This window comes from Phocoena phocoena, chromosome 12 (assembly GCF_963924675.1).
Source record: "Phocoena phocoena chromosome 12, mPhoPho1.1, whole genome shotgun sequence".
Lineage (NCBI taxonomy): Eukaryota > Metazoa > Chordata > Mammalia > Artiodactyla > Phocoenidae > Phocoena > Phocoena phocoena.
In genome coordinates, this window is record NC_089230.1 from 49408427 (window position 1) to 49429329 (window position 20903).

At 39.5% G+C, this 20903-nt stretch overlaps 2 protein-coding genes across 2 annotated transcripts in view; one reads left to right on the top strand and one right to left on the bottom strand.

The window, feature by feature from the left end:
* FIG4 (FIG4 phosphoinositide 5-phosphatase) overlaps nt 1-14571 on the bottom strand; it is a 136008-nt gene extending 121437 nt beyond the window's left edge. Inside the window, exon 1 of the mRNA XM_065888453.1 lies at nt 14491-14571. Coding sequence (XP_065744525.1) covers nt 14491-14556 — 66 coding nt within the window. The 5' untranslated portion in view covers nt 14557-14571. The remainder of the gene's footprint in view (nt 1-14490) is intronic.
* A 3885-nt stretch (nt 14572-18456) lies between these two features.
* The window catches only part of AK9 (adenylate kinase 9), a 117590-nt gene continuing 115143 nt past the window's right edge, over nt 18457-20903 (top strand). Inside the window, exon 1 of the mRNA XM_065888941.1 lies at nt 18457-18612. Coding sequence (XP_065745013.1) covers nt 18597-18612 — 16 coding nt within the window. The 5' untranslated portion in view covers nt 18457-18596. The remainder of the gene's footprint in view (nt 18613-20903) is intronic.

Genomic DNA, 20903 nt, shown 5'->3' on the forward strand with positions numbered 1-20903 from the left:
AGCTACAGTGCTGGACATCCTATGCCAAACAACTAGCAAGACAGGAACACAACCCCACCTATTAGCAGAGAGGCTGCCTAAAATCATAATAAGTCTACAGACACCCCAAAACACACCACCAGACATGGACCTGCCCACCAGAAAGACAAGATCCAGCCTCATCCACCAGAACACAGGCACTAGTACCCTCCACCAGGAAGCCTACACAACCCACTGAACCAACCTTAGCCACTGGGGACAGACACCAAAAACAACAGGAACTACGAACCTTCAGCCTGCAAAAAGGAGACCCCAAACACAGTAAGATAAGCAAAATGAAAAGACAGAAAAACACACAGCAGATGAAGGAGCAAGATAAAAACCCACCAGACCTAACAAATGAAGATGAAATAGGCAGTCTACCTGAAAAAGAATTCAGAATAATGATAGTAAAGATGATCCAAAATCTTGGAAACAGAATAGACAAAATGCAAGAAACATTTAACAAGGACCTAGAAGAACTAAAGACGAAACAAACAATGATGAACAACACAATAAATGAAATGAAAAATACTCTAGATGGGATCAATAGCAGAATAACTGAGGCAGAAGAACGGATAAGTGACCTGGAAGATAAAATAGTGGAAATAACTAATGCAGAGCAGAATAAAGAAAAAAGAATGAAAAGAACTAAGGACAGTCTCAGAGACCTCTGGGACAACATTAAACGCACCAACATTCGAATTATAGGGGTTCCAGAAGAAGAAGAGAAAAAGAAAGGGACTGAGAAAATATTTGAAGAGATTATAGTTGAAAACTTCCCTAATATGGGAAAGGAAATAGCTAATCAAGTCCAGGAAGCACAGAGAGTCCCATACAGGATAAATCTAAGGAGAAATATGCCAAGACCCATATTAATCAAACTGTCAAAAATTAAATACAAAGAAAACATATTAAAAGCAGCAAGGGAAAAACAACAAATAACACACAAGGGAATCCCCATAAGGTTAACAGCTGATCTTTCAGCAGAAACTCTGCAAGCCAGAAGGGAGTGGCAGGACATATTGAAAGTGATGAAGGAGAAAAACCTGCAACCAAGATTACTCTGCCCAGCAAGGATCTCATTCAGATTTGATGGAGAAATTAAAACCTTTACAGACAAGCAAAAGCTGAGAGAGTTCAGCACCACCAAACCAGCTTTACAACAACTGCTAAAGGAACTTCTCTAGGCAAGAAACACAAGAGAAGGAAAAGACCTACAATAACGAACCCAAAACAATTAAGAAAATGGGAATGGGAACATACATATCGATAATTACCTTAAATGTAAATGGACTAAATGCTCCCACCAAAAGACACAGATTGGCTGAATGGATACAAAAACAAGACGCATATATTTGCTGTCTACAAGAGACCCACTTCAGACCTAGAGACACATACAGACTGAAAGTAAGGGGATGGAAAAAGGTATTTCATGCAAATGGAAACCAAAAGAAAGCTGGAATCGCAATTCTCATATCAGACAAAATAAACTTTAAAATAAAGACTATTAGAAGAGACAAAGAAGGACACTACATAATGATCAAGAGATCGATCCAAGACGAAGATATAACAATTGTAAATATTTATGCACCCAACATAGGAGCACCTCAATACATAAGGCAAATACTAACAGCCATAAAAGGAGAAATCGATAGTAACACATTCATAGTAAGGGACTTTAACACCCCACTTTCACCAATGGACAGATCATCCAAAATGAAAATAAATAAGGAAACACAAGCTTTAAATGATACATTAAACAAGATGGACTTAATTGATATTTATAGGACATTCCATCCAAAAACAACAGAATACACATTTTTCTCAAGTGCTCATGGAACATTCTCCAGGATAGATCATATCTTGGGTCACAAATCAAGCCTTGGTAAATTTAGAAAAATTGAAATTGTATCAAGTTTCTTTTCCGACCACAACGCTATGAGACATCAATTACAGAAAAAGATCTGTAAAAAATACAAACACATGGAGGCTAAACAATACACTACTTAATAACGAAGTGATCACTGAAGAAATCAAAGAGGAAATCAAAAAATACCCAGAAGCAAATAACAATGCAGACACGACGACTCAAAATCTATGGGATGCAGCAAAAGCAGTTCTAAGAGGGAAGTTTATAGCAACACAATCCTACCTTAAGAAACAGGAAACATCTCGAATAAACAACCTAACCTTGCACCTAAAGCAATTAGAGAAAGAAGAACAAAAAAACCCCAAAGTTAGCAGAAGGAAAGAAATCATAAAAATCAGATCAGAAATAAATGAAAAAGAAATGAAGGAAACAATAAGATCAATAAAACTAAAAGCTGGTTCTTTGAAAGGATAAACAAAATTGATAAACCATTAGCCAGACTCATCAAGTAAAAAAGGGAGAAGACTGAAATCAATAGAATTAGAAATGAAAAAGGAGAAGTAACAACTGACACTGCAGAAATACAAAAGATCATGAGAGAGTACTACAAGCAACTCTATGTCAATAAAATGGACAACCTGGAAGAAATGGACAAATTCTTAGAAAGGCACAACCTGCCAAGACTGAATCAGGAAGAAATAGAAAATATGAACAGACCAATCACAAGCACTGAAATTGAAACTGTGATTAAAAATCTTCCAACAAACAAAAGCCCAGGACCAGATGGCTTCACAGGCGAATTCTATCAAACATTTAGAGAAGAGCTATCACCTATCCTTCTCAAACTCTTCCAAAATATAGCAGAGGGAGGAACACTCCCCAACTCATTCTACGAGGCCACCATCACCCTGATACCAAAACCAGACAAGGACGTAACTACAATGAGGTATCATCTCACACCAGTCAGAATGGCCATCATCAAAAAATCTAGAAACAATAAATGCTGGAGAGGGTGTGGAGAAAAGGGAACGCTCTTGCACTGCTGGTGGGAATGTGAATTGGTTCAGCCACTATGGAGAACAGCATGGAGGTTCCTTAAAAAACTACAAATAGAACTACCACATGACCCAGCAATCCCACTACTGGGCATATACCCTGAGAAAACCAAAATTCAAAAAGAGTCATGTACCAAAATGTTCATTGCAGCTCTATTTACAATAGCTCGGAGATGGAAACAACCTAAGTGCCCATCATCGGATGAATGGATAAAGAAGATGTGACAGATATATACAATGGAATATTACTCAGCCATTAAAGGAAATGAAATTGAGCTATTTGTAATGAGGTGGATAGACCTAGAGTCTGTCACACAGAGTGAAGTAAGTCAGAAAGAAAAAGACAAATACCGTATGCTAACACATATATATGGAATTTAAGAAAAAAAAATGTCATGAAGAACCTAGGGGTAAGACAGGAATAAAGACACAGACCTACTGGAGAACGGACTTGAGGATATGGGGAGGGGGAAGGGTGAGCTGTGACAGGGCGAGAGAGAGTCATGGACATATACACACTAACAAACGTAGTAAGGTAGATAGCTAGTGGGAAGCAGCCGCATGGCACAAGGATATTGGCTCGGTGCTTTGTGACAGCCTGGAGGGGTGGGATAGGGAGGGTGGGAGGGAGGGAGACGCAAGAGGGAAGACATATGGGAACATATGTATAACTGATTCACTTTGTTATAAAGCAGAAACTAACACACCATTGTAAAGCAATTATACCCCAATAAAGATGTTAAAAAAATAAATTTTAAAAAATCTAGAAACAATAGATGCTGGAGAGGGTGTGGAGAAAAGGGAACCCTCTTACACTGCTGGTGGGAATGTAAATTGATACAGCCACTGTGGAGAACAGTATGGAGGTTCCTTAAAAAACTACAAATAGAACTACCATATGACCCAGCAATCCCACTCCTGGGCATATACCCTGATAAAACCATAATTCCAAAAGAGTCATGTACCAAAATGTTCATTGCAGCTCTATTTACAATAGCCTGGAGATGGAAACAACCTAAGTGTCCATCATCAGATGAATGGATAAAGAAGATGTGGCACATATATACAATGGACTATTACTCAGCCATAAAAAGAAACGAAATTGAGCTATTTGCAATGAGGTGGATAGACCTAGAGTCTGTCATACAGAGTGAAGTAAGTCAGAAAGAGAGAGACAAATGCCGTATGCTAACACATATATATGGAATTTTAGGGGAAAAAATGTCATGAAGAACCTAGGGGTGAAAGAGGAATAAAGACACAGACTTACTAGAGAATGGACTTGAGAATATGGGGAGGGGGAAGGGTAAACTGTGACAAAGTGAGAGAGAGGCATGGGCATATATACACTACCAAACGTAAGGTAGATAGCTAGTGGGAAGCAGCCGCATAGCACAGGGAGATCAGCTCGGTGCTTTGTGACCGCCTGGAGGGGTGGGATAGGGAGGGTGGGAGGGAGGGAGACGCAAGCAGGAAGAGATATGGGAACATATGTATAGATATAACTGATTCATTTTGTTGTGAAGCTGAAACTAACATACCATTGTAAAGCAATTATACTCCAATAAAGATGTTAAAATGAAAAAAAAAAATACACTAGTTGTAGGGGTCTTTAACACACCACTTACATCAATGGACAGATCATCCAGACAAAAAAATCAATAAGGAAACAGTAGTCTTAAATGACACATTAGACCATTTGAAATTAATAGATAGCTACAGGAATTTTCATCCAAAACTAGCAAAATACAGTCTTTTCAAGTGCACATGGAACATTCTCCAGGACAGACCACATTCTAGGCCACAAAACAAGTCTCAACAAATTTAAGTGGACAAAAATTATATCAAGCATTTTTTCCAGACACAGGAGTAGGAAACTAGAAATGAAGTACGGGAAGAAAAATGGGAAAAGCATAAACACGTGGAGACTAAACAACCTGCTACTAAAAAACCAATGAGTCAATGAGTCTATGAAGAAATCAAAGAGGAAATCAGAAAGTATCCCGAGACAAATGAAAATAAAAACACAACTTTCCAAGATCTACAGCACGCAGCAAAAGCAGTCCTAAGAGGGAAGTTTACAGCAATACAGGTCTACCTAAGAAACAAGAAAAATCTCAAATAAACAACCTAACCTACCATCTAAAGGAATAAGGGGAAAAAGAACAAAGCTCAAAGTCAGCAGAAGGAAGGAAATAATAAAGATCAGCGATGAAATAGAGACAAAGAAAAAAAAGAAGAAGATCAATGAAAACAAGAGCTGTTTCTTTGAAAAGATAAACAGAATTGATAAGCCTTCAGCCAGGCTCATCAAGAAAAAAAAAACAAAACAGGACCCAAACAAACAAAATTAGAAATGAAAGATGAGAAATAACAACCGATATCACAGAGATACAAAAAATCTTAGGAGAATACTACTACAAACATTTATATGTTAACAACTTGGACAGCCTAGAAGAAATGGTTAAATTTCTAAAAATGTACACTCTTCCAAGACTGAATCAGGAATAAATAGGCAATCTGAAAAGATGGATCACAGTAGTGAAAATGAATTTGTAATAAAAGAAAAACCTCCAAGGAGACAAAACTCCAGGGCTGGATGGCTTTACAAGGGAATTCTACCAAACATATAAAGAGCTAATACCTAGCATTCTCAAATGATTCAAAAAAATTGAAGAGAACAGAATATTCCCAAATTCATTCTATGATACTGAAATCAGACAACAACACTACAAGAAAAAAAAAAAAAGATTACAGGCTAATATGTCTGATGTGTATAGATGCAAAAATCCTCAACAAAATACCGAATTCAACAATACAAAAAGAAGATCAGACACATGATCAAGTGAAATTTATTCCAGGGATGCAAGGTGGTTCAATATCCACAAATCAATCAATGTGATACATCACATTAACAATACAAAAGGATAAAAATCACCTGATCATCTCAACAGATGCAAAAAAAGCGCCTGACAAAATTCAACACCTTTTCATGGTAATAACTCTAATCAAAGTTCATATAGATGGAACATATCTCAACATAGAAAAGCAATTTATGACAAACCCACAGCTAACATCATACTCACAGTGAAAAGCTGAAATTTTTCCTCTAAGATCAGGAACAAGACAAAGATGCCCACTCTTGCCACATAGTATTGGAAGTCCTAGCCACAGCAATTATACAAGAAAAATAAATAAAAGGCATCCAAATTGGAAGGGAGAAAGTAAAACTGTCACTATTTGCAGATGACATGATACTACATATAGAAAAGCCTAACATTTCCACCAAAAAACTATTAGAAATAATAAATGAATTCAGTAAAGTTGCAGGACACAAGATTAATACACAGAAATCTGTTACTTTTCTATACACTAATAATGATCTATCAGAAAGAGAAAGCAAGAAAACAACTTTGTTTAAATTCACATCAAAAAAAATAAAATACTTAGGGTTAAATAAACTTGACCAAGGAGGTGAAAGACCTATACTCTCAAAACTATAAATACTGATGAAGGAAATCAAAGATAATACAAAGTAATGGAAAGGTATCTTATATTTATGGACTGGAAGAATTAATATTGTTAAAGTGACCATACTACTGAAAACAATCTACAGATTTAACGCAATCCCTATCAAAATACCCATGACATTTGTCACAGAACTAGAACAAATAATTCTAAAATTTATATGGAACCACAAAAGACCCCAAATTGCCAAAGCAATCATGAGAAAAAAGAACAAAGCTGGAGGTATCAGTTGCCCTAACTTCAGACTATACTACAAAGCTACAATAATCAAAACAGACACATGGATCAATGGAACAGAGAGCCCAGCAATAAACCCATGCACTTACGGTCAAGTGATCTATGATAAAGGAGGCAAGAATATAAAATGGAGAAAAGATAGTTTCTTCAATAAGGGGTGCTGGGAAAACTAGACAGCTACATGAAAAAGAATGAAATTAGAACATTTTCTCACACCACATACAATAATAAACTCAAAATGGATTCTCAACCTATATATAAGACCAGAGACCATAAAACTCCTAGAAGAAAACATAGGCAGCAATATTTTTTTGGATCTGTACCCTAAGGCAAAGGAAACAAAAGCAAAAATAAACAAATGGAACCTAATTAAACTTAAAAGCTTTTCACAGCAAAGGAAACTATCAATGAAATGAAAAGACAACCTACTGAATAGAAGGAAATATCTGCCAATGATATGACTGATAAGGGGTTAATATCCAAAATATACAAACAGCTCATACAACTCAATATTAAAAAAACAAACAGCCTGATTAGAAATGGGCAAAAGACCTGAATAGACATTTTTCCAAAGAAGATATACAGACAGCCAACACGCACATGAAAAGATGCTAATCATGAGAGAAATGCAAATCAAAACCATAATGAGATATCACCTCATACCTGTCAGAATGGCTATCATCAAAAAGAACACAAACTGGTGAGGATGTGGAGAAAAAGGAACCCTCTTACACTGTTGGTGGGAATGTAAATTGGTGCAGCTACTATGGAAAACAGTTTGGAGGTTCCTCAGAAAACTAAAAATAGAACTTCCATATGACCCAGCAATTCCACTCCTGGGTACATATCTGAAGAAAACAAAAACACTAATTTGAAAAGATAATGCACCCCAATGTTCACAGCAGCATTATTTACAATAGCAAAGATACAGAAGCAACCTAAGTGCTCATTAACAAATGAATAAAGACGTGGGGTATGTGTGTGAATGTGTGTGTGTGTGTGTGTGTGTGTGTGTAAAGTGGAATATTACTCAGCCATAAAAAAGAATGAAATTGTGCCATTTGCAACAACATGGATGCACCTGGAGGGTATTATGCTTAGTGAAGTAAGTCAGACAGAGAAAGACAAACACTATATGTTATCACTTATATGTAGAATCTAAAAAATAAGACAAACAAATGAATATAACAAAACAGAAACAGACTCAAACAGATATATAGGACAGACTAGTGGTTACCAGTGGGGAGAGGAAAGGGGGGAGGGGCAAGATAGTCGTAGGGAATTAAGAAGTACAAACTAGTATATATAAAATAAATAGGCCACAAGGATATATTGTATAGCACAGGGAATATAGCCAATATTTTATAACTTTAAATGGAATATAATCTATAAAAATATAGAATAACTATGTTGTACACCTGAAACTAATATAACATTGTAAATCGACTATACCAATCTTACACAACCACTTTCAGAAAACAGAAGAAGGAACACTTCAACTCATTTGATGATGCCAGAGTTACCATGACACCAAATCAGACAAAGATGTTAAAGAAAATGATAAATCAAAAGCTTGACCATAAAGGTTAAAATCCTTAACAAAGTATTAGCAAATAGAGTCTAGCAATATATGAAGACAATAACACAGCATGACCAAGTAATATATACCAAAAAACAAAAAAAACTGAAGGGTTCTTTTTTTTAACATTTGAAAATGAATTAATGTAATCCACCATACTAAGCAAAGAAAGGAAATGCCATATACAGATGCAGAAAAAACATGTCACAAATTTCAGCATCTATTCATGATTTTTAAAAAAAAGACCTCCTCCTGTTTGGGAAAAGCATCTTAGGAACTTGTTTGGAAACAAGCATTTTTTAGAAGACTGCTACTCTAACCTACAGATCCTGGACTTCACCTGCAACATTTCCAGCCTCCAGCTAACCCTGCTCACAATCTGAATTGGCTCTTGCCAATCTATCCTGTTTGTCCTGAATTCAGTGGTTTTTGTATACTGACAGACTCCTTGGTTTGTCTCAAGTCTGAAGTCAAGGGGAGATTCCGTCAGCAACCAAGGACCTCTGTTCCTCCAATAGCAGGGCTTGTCCCTATACTTGTGCTCCTAAGTGTATAGTTATATAGTTAAACCACCCCCCGCCAGATTGTCTCTAATTGTTGAATATACTGTGCAGTGTTAAATACATTGCACCCTTAAAGCTGTCTGTTCCTTTATCTTTATTTCAAAAATCTGAACATATGACCAGCATATACTTGAGCTCATTGTTGGTGAAATTTAAATGTCAACAAAATAGTATACTCATTAAAAAAATTTTTTTAATAAAATAAAGTTTTAAAAAAACCTCTCAGCAAACTAGTAATGGAAAGAAATCTTCCTCAACCTGATAAAGGGCAGCTATGAAAATCTACAGCTAACATCACACTTAATGGTAAAAGACTGAATACTTTCCCTCTAAGATCAGGAACAAAACAAGAAAATGTCTGCTCTCACCACTTCTATTCAACTTTGTACTAGAAGTCCTAGCCAGGGTCATAAGACAAGAAAAAAAGAAAATAAAAAGCATGCAGACTGGGAAGGAAGAAGTGTTCCTCTTCCTAAATGATAGAAATATTCATGTAGAAAATGCTAAAGAAATGACAAAAAAGCTACTAGAATAAGTGAGTGTGATGAGAAAAAACACTATTTTGAGCTGCTGCCTAGGCATTTTACAGTGTTCTACCCTGCTCATACCAACAGTGCGGACATTTAGATAAACACCAAGCTTCGGAGTCCTGCCATAAATTCCTGCTTTGCTTTTCCCAGGGCACCTTTTAAAACAGTTACTTAGAGCTAAGCCCTCAAAAAGTTAGTGACCTCTACCCCAACCACCTTAAACGTACTAGGTGCTTGCTACCTGCTTTCTATCTCCTGTTTGCTTGTGAACTGAGATGGAGGACTGCCCTTCCCCCGGTTCATTGTGCTTCCCCCCACATTTCTGAGATATATAAGTAATACATTTTGTGACTCTACTTCCTTCGTGTGGATGTATTCGAACTATGCCTTCAATCAAAACAAGCTCATGGTTTCACGTCCCCAAAGTGAGAGCTCAGATACTGAGGGAGCTACCTGCCAAACCCCTGTGGATAGCTTGTGCCCCCTCATTCAGCAAGTCATAATCTGAATATTCTTAATTCAATACACCAGCTCCAGCTTCTCAACACAGTGAGTTTAGCAAGGTTTCAGGATATAAGATCAATATATAAAAATCAATTTCTATATACTAGCAATGATCAATTATCAAATTTAAAATTCCATTTGCAGTAGTATAAAAGTTCATAAAATACTTAGGAATAGGTTTTTTAAAGACATATAAAATTTCTACACTGAAAACTACAACATATTGCTGAGAAAAAGTAAAGACCTATTAAATGGAGAAATACACCATGGATTGAAAGATTCAATATTATCAAGATGCAGTTCTCCCCAAATTTGATCTATAGATTCAATGAAATCCAAATCACAATCCCAACAGGCTTTTTATTATAAATTGATAAACTGATTGTAAAATTCATATGGAAATGCATAGGATCTAGAATAGGCAAAACAACTTTGGAAAAAAATAAAGTTGGAAAACTTACACTTCCTGATCTCAACACTAATTATAAAACCATAATAAGCAAGACAAGGTGGAAATGCCATAAAGAAGAACAAATGGATCAATGGAACAAAATAGAGAGTTTAGGAATCAATTCACATTTCTTCAACTAATTTTTCACAAGAATACCAAAAAATTCAATAAAATAAAGGATAATTTTTTCAACAAATGAGGCTGGAAAATTGATGTATGGAAAAAAAGTGAACCTCAATCCCTGTGGTTGCCAGCCTCCAAGAACCCTTAAAGACTCTCATCTCTTGGTATTCATGCCCTCGTATAGTCCCCTACCACAGAACAGGGCTGGTCTGCATGAACAATAGGATATTGCAGAAATGATGGCGTGTGACTTCTGAGGCTAGGTCACAAAAGACATTGCAACTTCGCCCTTGTTTCTCTTGGATCATTCTTTCTGGACAAATCCAGCTACCACATCATAAGGACACTCAAGGAGTCCTGTGGAAATGTCCATTAGGTGAGGAACTGAAGCCTCTTGTCAACAACCAGCTCAACTGCCAAGCATGTGAGTGAGCCATATTGGAAGTAAATCCTCCAGCACAGTCTAGAGGACTGTAGCCCACCTGACATCTGCAACTTCATGAGATCCTGAGTAAGAAGCTCTCAGCTAAGTCACACTCAGATTCCCAATCTACTGAAACTGTGAAATACGAAATGTTTAAAGTCATTAAGTTTGGAGGTAATTTGTTACACCACAGTAGATAAGCAATGCAATCCCTGCATCACACCATACACATAATTAATTTAATATGAAACACACCCCTAAAAGTAAAGTTAAAAGTATAAATCTTTTCGAGGAAACATAGGAAAATATCTTTGTGCTCAGGGAGTAGGCAAAGGTTTCTTAGATAGGACACAGAAAACAATAACTATGAAAGAAAAAAACTGATAAATTATACTTCATTGAAATTAAAAACTTCTGTTCATCAAAAGACTGCTAACACAATGTGTATATATGTATATAAAATTTTATATATATACATAAAAATCATCACATTGCACACCTTAAATATCTTACAATTTTGTTTGTCAATTATACTTCAATAAAGCTGAAAAAAGATCATTAATAAAATGTACAGGCAAGCTGCTGACTGAAAGAAAATATTCACAATACATATATCATGAAGGACTTGATTCCATAATACATAAAGAACTCCTACAAATCAATAATAAAAAGGCAAACAGTCTAATTTTAAAGTGGGCAAAAGACTTGAACAGACACTTCAAAAAGGAAGATATAAAAGTGGCCAATAAGTACATGAAATGATGCTCAACATCACTAGTCATTAGGGGAATGCAAATTAAAACCATAATAAGATGCCATTATACACCGCTAGAATAACTAAAACTAAAAAGACTGACAACACTAAATGCTGTCAGTGATATGGAACAATGGAGACTTTTATACCTTGCTGATGGGAGTGTGAAATGGTGCAACCACCTAACATCAACCCTATGACCAGCAATTTCATTAAGAGGTATTTACCCAGGAGAAGTGAAAACATAAGTCTACAAATATAACTGTTCAAGAAGTTCACAGCTGGCTTATTAACAACAGTCTAAATGTGGAAACAGTCTAAGTCAATAGAGAAAACGTATAAACAAATTGTGGAATATGTATACAATGGACAACTATTCAATAATAAGAAGAGGGGCTTCCCTGGTGGCGCAGTGGTTGAGAGTCCACCTGCCGATGCAGGGGACACGGGTTCACGGCCCGGTCCGGGAAGATCCCACATGCCGCGGAGCGACTGGGCCCGTGAGCCACAGCCGCTGAGCCTGCGCGTCCAGAGCCTGTGCTCCGCAACGGGAGAGGCCACAACAGTGAGAGGCCGGCATACCGCAAAAAATAAATAAATAAATGAAGAAGAAGACGACGACGAAACAAACTACTGATACACACAACAACATGGATGAACCTCAAAGACATTATGCTGAGCAAAAGACACTAGACTTGAGTGTGTACTGTACAATTCCATTCATATAAAATTCTTGAACAGGCATATCTAATCTAACATTTTAAAAACAGAATATTAGTTGCCAGGAAGGGAAAGGGGGCAGTTGACTGGATAGGGACACAAGGGAACTTTCCACAGCAACATAAGCGTGTGGTTAACACATGTATACTTCTGTCCGAATTCTATAGCTTAGATTTGTGCATTTTGATTTACATAAATTTTAAAGAAAAAGAACCATATAAAATAATAAGTTGTGGGTGGGAAGTGGAACAAGTTACAGATAATAGAGGGTGACAGAATGTTGGTAATTTTGGAGCTGGGTGATGGCTAGATGGGAGTTTATTATACCATTCTGTTTACTTTGTATTTGCTTGAAATTTCCATAACAAAGCTAAAAACAGAAAGCCAAAGACATAAACCATAAACCCAACGTTTAGCTGATTCATCTGAAATACAATTACTCTGTCAAATTGCTGTAAAAGTTTCTAATCACTCTCAATTTCTATATGCAGCTTGTTGCCATCCAGTTACAAACCATCTATGCCTGGCACCAGCTGCCAGCCCACACTATTCAACAGCACTGTCCTAACCTGTTTTGCCTCATTTTTCTTCTTCACCAAATAATAACAGGAATAGCAACAACATTTGCCCCTTAGAAGTTTTATGAGGATTAAATAATAAAGTATGTAGAGTGCTTTGACCAGTGCCTGGCATAGAACTCTTCCAAAAGCATTAGCTATTAGTCTCATTAATACAACCTGCTACCATTTTTTTTTTAATTCCTAGGATCTATTTAGTTGCCAGTAACTAAACAGGCAACTAAGAGATACAGAGTTTACTCTCCTCAGAATGGGAGCCACTGAAGGGTTCTGAGCAGAAAAGCCCTATAATATGAATTGTGCTTTAGAAAGAACACTTGCATCTCAGCCAGTCCTCATGAATGTTCAGCTTATTAAAGGGCTGAAATTTCTGTGTTTTAAATATAGTATGTATATTTCTACCTAGGGATATTTATCAGCACTTGTACAGAAAGCAGAAGGTTTTGTTTCAAAATGGTACTTCTGTAGAGCTCTCCTCAGAGGACAACTGAAGATATTTGCAAATACAGTATATTAGGTAATTTCATCTGCTGGTCTGGATCTAATCAAATGAAATTGTCACCAAAACTAATTTAGGGTCAACAGTGTTTCTACACTAATGATGACCTGAGGCAGACAAGCTATTAGGACCCTGTTATAACCGAGAAACTGTTAGGATAAGTACCTTCTTATACTCTTGTATCTAGTAGAGACAACCCAAGTTCCACTGACTGTGCCTTATAAGACACTCTGTAGCACAAGGAAGAGTATTGCGCAGGTTTCCAGCACATGCAATCTTGTTACCATAAAGTGTAATTTAAACACAGACCCTAATATCACTGTTACCCCAATTTAAAAAAGTATACTTTATTTTCCAACCACATAAATGACAAAGTACGCATTTCTATAAACACCATTCCCTAAATTTTAGGGAACTAGTAACCTAAACATAAAAACGAATCTGCTTACTCTACTAGCAACTATTTTCATGGCAATTTGAAGTAATAAAACAAAATAAAATGTTTTGGCAAAAAGTCAAGTGAAAAGCAAAATAATGTTACCCCAACAAAATCAACTGTCTTTAAACAGAATAAGTTTTTATTTCCTTTCAAATAAAGAAAACCAAAAATGTCAGCAATAAAAGCGCACGTAATTAACATAAATCATAGCGATGCTATGCCATGGAATAAGAAAACAGACAAGTTACCGATTCACAGGTCAAAAGCATTCTCCATACCCCTGCCTGTATTGTAACCAGTGAACTGTAGAACTCTAAGACTCTGAAAGTTGCTAAGAATTCAGTAACTCGTATAAAACCTCATTAACAGTTACTGAGATACCACAAAACACCTGTTGCCAGTGTGTTCCGACCGTGGCTTTTAAGTGGAAATGTTTACGTGCAAAAGCCCGGGGTGCGATAACTGGGCGAAGCCCCCTCGGGCATATTCCCCGCCGCTGGGATTAGGGAACTGGGAAAATGGGGGGGGCTGGGGTGGGGGGGGGAATGCTGCCTCTGCCCCACACCTACTCGGCCGCCATCCTCCCGCCCGCGCTCCACTGCGCAGGGTACTCACAGCTCTAGTCTCGTACAGGACCAGCTTCTGAACCGAGCTGATAATGGGGGCGGCGGCCGCGGGCATGGCCCGAGCTAGTGGGGGCCCCCAAGGCAGGGCCCCAGGCCGCGGCACAGGTTGTGGCAGCCTCCTGACTGCCCCAGGAGACTCGAAGAGAAGACGTCTCAGACGCTGGACCCCAGCTTCAGCCGAGAAAATCACCGCCTGGGCGATAAATATATAGACAACCAGCTAACACGCTTAAGTGTTTCCGGATCCTACGCCCCACCTCCAGGCAAGTCCAGCCCCAGGCACGGAGGGGGCGGGGCTGGAGGGTGCACCATAGAGAGGTCGTGTAGAGGTTCCCAGAACCTGCGTACAGCCGAGGGATGAAGCAAATAGCGCCATCTTTGGTACTGGCAAGGGAAAAAATGGGTGGGGAAAAGAGCTGCTGGTTTAGTTAAATCTCTCGTTTATCTAGTCCTTCTCTTTAGAAAAGTAGATCTTTTGGGACTGGATTGCTTCTTTTGAAGAGGTTCTCCGAGTTGCAGATAGAACCATTTCCAAGTTGGTCTGTTTTTCCCCGCCTACTTCTGCGCTTGTGTTCTTGGAAACCTACAATGTTCTTTCACTGAGGGTGTTTTCCCCGCCGCCCTCGCTCTCTTTGTTGTCTATTTTACCCTTAGGAGAGTCAACAAAACCCACATTGTCCAGAGGGTGTGTGGTTCAAGCAATTTTTTTTGAATCATCTAAAGTTGGAAATTTCCAACTTTGCCACATACTTGTGCACGAGGTTAACCATCTGTAAATTCTAAAAATGAGCTGCCGAGTGTAATGCAGTGCAGTGTAGCACTGGCTTTGTACTTCTGCGTTAAAATAAGGTTTCTTCCTTTGGATGTGCGTGAACATAAATAGACAATGCATGTACCCTCTTTGATCATCACCTTCCATTTTTGTGAAAAGGAGTGTATTATAATTATGAATACAAAATTAGGTACAAAAGTGAATATTGAAAATGAGAAAATAAATCACAGCCCCACCTCCCGAGGCCCCGCCCCCCGAGAAGTTTTGCGCTCTTCTCAGCTCTGGGTTCCCTTGGCAACCGCTCAGCCGATCTCTTGGCAACCGCTCCACAGAGAGTCCCGGGAGGCGGCTGCGGCCTGCTGGTGGGGTCCGCTGGGGTCCGCTGCGGCCAGGTAAGTAGGGGTAGGAGTCCACAGCTCGGATGCATATTGGTGTCGCACGAATGGAATCCCACCTCCTGCGTGGACCCCCGACCAGTTCCTTTTCTTGCAAAACTAAACTTCGGGATCTCCGTAAATTCCGCTTTTTAAACCCACTTCCCTTTTCAAGTATCAATGTCTTCATTTCACAGGTACTTACTGAGCACCTACTGTGAGATGTAAGATGTACTCTAGTGACAGCTAACCCAGCCTAGGTAGAAGTGCTAGGTTTCCCAGGAGATGGGCCCCCTGTTAACCGCAGAACCCACTGCTAGAGGATTTTTCAACTGCTATAAGTGTAAGGAAACTTTAAAATTTAAAATCCATAATGTAACATTAGGGATTATATTGTAAATTCAAAATTGAGAAATTACAAATTTTTAAAATTAACATTTAATTATTTATTATTTTACATTTTCTTTCATAGTTTGGGACCCTTTTTATTAAGAACTAGCGGGGCTTCCCTGGTGGCTCAGTGGTTGAGAGTCCGCCTGCTGATGCAGGGGGCGCGGTTTCCTGCCCCAGTCCGGGAAGATCCCACATACTGCGGACCGGCTGGGCCCGTGAGCCATGGCCGCTGGGCTTGCGCGTCCGGAGCCCGTGCTCCGCGACGGGAGAGGCCACAACAGTGAGAGGCCCGCGTACCGAAAAAAAAAAAAAAAAAAGAACTAGAAAGATGGCCATGTCAGTTCTGGCATTTTGCATTGACTTAGATCTTTTAACTGGGAAAAATATTTAGTTCTGTTCCACTTCATAACGGAAACCAACTCTTCTGAACATGAGTTAAGTATTTGCACAATGTTTTTATTTAGGATAACAACTCGAAATAACTGTAGAACTCTGGTTTTCCAATATTTAGTTTCCAATTATTATGTTATACTATAATTAAGCACTTTCATTCGAACCTGGTCTTAGTTTTGTTCACCCAGAAGTAGATCCTGAGACAAAATTTGAGGACAAATCGTTTACATGGGCAATAATCTAGCGAACAACAGCAGGAAAGGGAAGAAAGCTAATGAAGGGAATATTATCAAGCAAATTTCTCTGTGGGCTGAATTCACTGGGGAATGCTTGGATGTCTGTCCCAGTTACTCCTTGTAAGGGGAAAGGGAGCTGGGGTATTTATTCACCAACTCCCATCAGTTATTGGTTGAGGGCTGCTATGGCAGAACATTAATTCCCTGTAACTTCTAGTCTGCCCTGTGCTCAGGCAGAATAAGTTCTGGCAGCTAGAAAGAGTCCTTAGACAAAGAGTCCTTAGACAAAGAATCACACATGCCAGCCCTTGGAAGTGGGGCTGGCCATCCCTGGAAAAGGCACATATCAAGTGGATAGGGGCAGGGCACTAATAACATCTGCTACGTTCCACTCTTTGTGCCACTCATAGTCACTCCCCTCCCCACACATTAAATTTCCAGCACCTTGTCACTGGTTCTTCAAGGCTGTGTGTGGTCCCAGTTTCTAAAAGAAAAGGAAGATAGATCCATTTATCAAAAATACAGATATCTCCCTGCCCCCAATTATGCAGCAGCAACTACCTCCACCTGCCAGTGCAATAACTCCTTATACAAGGGTGTGACTCATTGGGGATCACCATATATCATGTTTGTTACACCACTCTCATAGCCCCATTCACATGCTTCTTCCCCAGAGCTCTTCTCTTATCATCCAGTCTTGCTCCTTCCAGGCCCTGCACCAAGCCATTCAGCACTGTTCTCCAAATTGAGGACCTAGGAATACTGCTTAAAGCCCTACCCACCAGGAGGACTTCCCCTAATCACCATCTCTCAGGGCTACACCTGAATGGGACTAAAGTCTGAAAGCATTCCGTTTACAGCTTGCACCAATATATCGTGATTCATCCATGATTTTTGTTTTCGTTTTTTTATGAGCTGTTCCCGGGGAATTCCATATGAGGTATGAGCCAAGGGACATTGGTGAACCAAAGATAGGTAACATGGGGGTGTCTAGGCTGCTTGCTTATGAAATGTATTTGGCCTGATCCCAGTGTTCCATTTTTCTCATTAAGTGGATTACTGCTGTGCCTGCCCAACTTGAGGACTTGATTGTCTGACATACCCAGCTCACGATGGGCACTTTCGTGTGACGTCCCATGGCCAGGCATTCTAAGATTCCAAAAGGTATCCTACCCAGCACAGCTACCTCTAGCATCGTGGGATCTGGCCAGGTATATGGCCCATGAAGCAAGGCGTCGGCACCGTAGCCTGAAACTGCTGCAGAGCTCTCTCTTGCTCTCGGCCCTACTCAAAACTGACAGCTTTCCAAGTCACCCCTTAAATGGATCAGAGCAGTATTCCCAAATGTGCTACATGCTGTCTCCAAAAACTAAAGAGACTTACAAAATATTGCACCTCTTTTTTAGAGATAGAAGGTGTAAGGTACAGTAACTTGTCCTTTACCTTGGAGAGAATGTCTCAGAATGTCCCAGACCACTGGCCTTTTAAAACTACACCAATATAACAGGTCCTCGAATCTTTGTAGGTTTATTTCCCATTTTCTGCTGCCCATACGTCTTATCAGAACACTTGCTTCTTCCCACTCACCAGGTCTGATATTGTCAATATTGTGGATCAACAAGACCCCTTTGTGCTATATTTGTTACAAAGAGCAGGAGAGTCCCGGGGTAAGACTAAATGTCCATTGCTGACTGTTCTAAGTAAATACAGACTGCTTCTGATCCTCCTCCTTGATGTGTATTGAAAAAAAAATGCATTTTCCAGCTGAGTAGCTATATATCAAGTATAAGAAGCTGTGTCCATCTAGTAAAGTTCTCTGCACAGTAGTTGCAGTTGGGGCTGCCCCTAGTTACATTTACAATGGTCCAATATCATCTGTCATGATCTGGTTTTTGCAGAAACTCAGACTAGAGAATTAAACAGGACAATGCATCTTTTAAATAGTTTTGGGATAGCACTCTTCCATTTCATTCAGGATGATTTACTATTGTCTATCTAGGGCAGAGGCTAAGGAGCAGGTATGCAGTTTCATGAGCTTCCACTGGGCCTTTTCAACCACAGTGGCCCTTATTCCACAGTTAGGGAATCCCTGTGAAGGTTTTTCCAGCTGCAATCCCTGTTATGCACTCAAGGCCCAGGAAAATAACCACCGAGTGATCCTTCAGACCCTTTGGATGCACTGTAAGACAGACTTGAGCCAAGGTTCCATTTATCACTGGTTCTCCATTTGCCCTCGCTCTAATACGAGGCTATGATGGCATTTTGGATCTGCTGGTATTGATGTCAGCTGAGACCCTGTGTCCTATAACTGTTCAAAGAGGAGAATATTCCTATTTCCACAGTATCTATTTCTCTGGTTAATTGTTGTAGGTTCTCTTGGGGAAGGATTGGGGAATCCCTATTATAAATACTTGCTATGGAGTTGTAGGCTAGATCCTCGAGGACTCCTTGCCATCCCTTCAGTCAATGGGCTCTGGGATCATGAAGAAGGAATCATGACTTCCACTGTGGCTGCTGACATCAGCCTTTGGTTCACTTACCCTTTTTCGTTTTTAGAAATGTAAGTTAATCAACACTTTCATCGACTGCTCATCTGTCTCACCCCTAGGGAGCCCATGGTTTATCACTATCACCGCAGATCTCTGTGGGTCTTGCTTGTGGCCATTCTGGGCTTGCTGCCTATTATAGTAATTATACCTACTTTGTTTCTCACAGTTAAGGGCTGCCACCTGGCCTCTGCTCTTCCAGACCCTGTCATCCCCACTGACACATGAGAACCCAGTATCATAGCGGCCTCTCCCTTACTTTATTTTATTTATTTTTTATTTTATTTTATTTTATTTTTTTGCGGTATGCGGGCCTCTCACTGTTGTGGCCTCTCCCATTGCGGAGCACAGGCTCCGGAGGCGCAGGCTCAGCGGCCATGGCTCACAGGCCCAGCCGCTCCGCGGCATGTGGGATCTTCCTGGACCAGGGCAGGAACCCGTGTCCCCTGCATCGGCAGGCAGACTCTCAACCACTGCACCACCAGGGAAACCCTCTCCCTTACTTTAAATCCTGGCCCAAAAAAGGACAGCCATCACTGAGCTTCGTAGTGATGCCAGTGCTCCCTTACTAGCTCATTCCTTAATATCTTAATGAAAAGAGTGCCCTCTGTCCATCCCAAAGAGCAGAGTAGGCTGATGGTTCTCTGGCCTAACATAATAAATCGACTTAACATGCCACTTCTGTGAGTATTTAACACCTGCCTCTGTGCCCTGTCAAGGCAGTTCTGGCATTTACACCTCATTGTTTTTTTCCAAGCTTCAAGTAACCTTACCAGCAGTGAATTAGGACTTGCTCCAGGTGTCCTAGCTAGGATGTTAAACTATGAGTCATGCGAGACAGCCCACCATCAATAAACTCCTATCCAGTCTGCATTCCCCTCACCTGACACCCTCAAGATCTTTCCCAGGCGTGTTCTCCTGGTTCCTGTTGGTACACTCATAGCCAGGCCCTGGAGCTCTTTAGGTGCATAACACCTTTCTTCCTGTCCAGTGCCTCCCCAGTTGGGCTGGGCTGACACTTGACCCCAGTTACTGCTCTAGAAGCTATGAGGGGAAATAAGCTTGTAAAAGTCGAGCATTGTCTTCTGAGGCATCTGCCTCAGGTGAGGCATGGAGAGGCTGCTCTCTTCCATAAATGAGAAGGTTACTTCTGTTAATACAGAGCATTTGGGAGTAATCTTGGGGTTCAAAACTCAAGGTACTTAGACATCCAACTAGATATGCCCATCCCGGGCCTTATCGCCCTGGTTTTAGTGTGCTTTACGGAGACTCCTTAATAAATGCATGATCTCTCTAAGAGGTTTAGATGCATTTTCTCCTTTACAATTACATTTTATACTAGCATTACTTATTTTGATGGTATTTTTTAAAAACTTGGAATTTCAGCCCTTTAGTTCCTGAAGTTTTCATCTCAAATCTTTTTAATGTACTAGTAATACTTCTTACTACATCTTATTTCATATTGTCATCTTAAAATAATATTGGTATATTAAGCCCATTTGAATATTCTTAACTTCCACAGAGAAATGTAATCATATCGCATTTACCTGGAAGTATATAGCCCCCTCCAACCCATTTTTCATTGTTCTGTGAACAATGTCCCAGACCACTGGGACAAAGTTTTGTTTCATTTTTCAAGTCTATTCATTAAAGTATTTTCATAAGGTTTTGTAACTTTTCCATAAAGG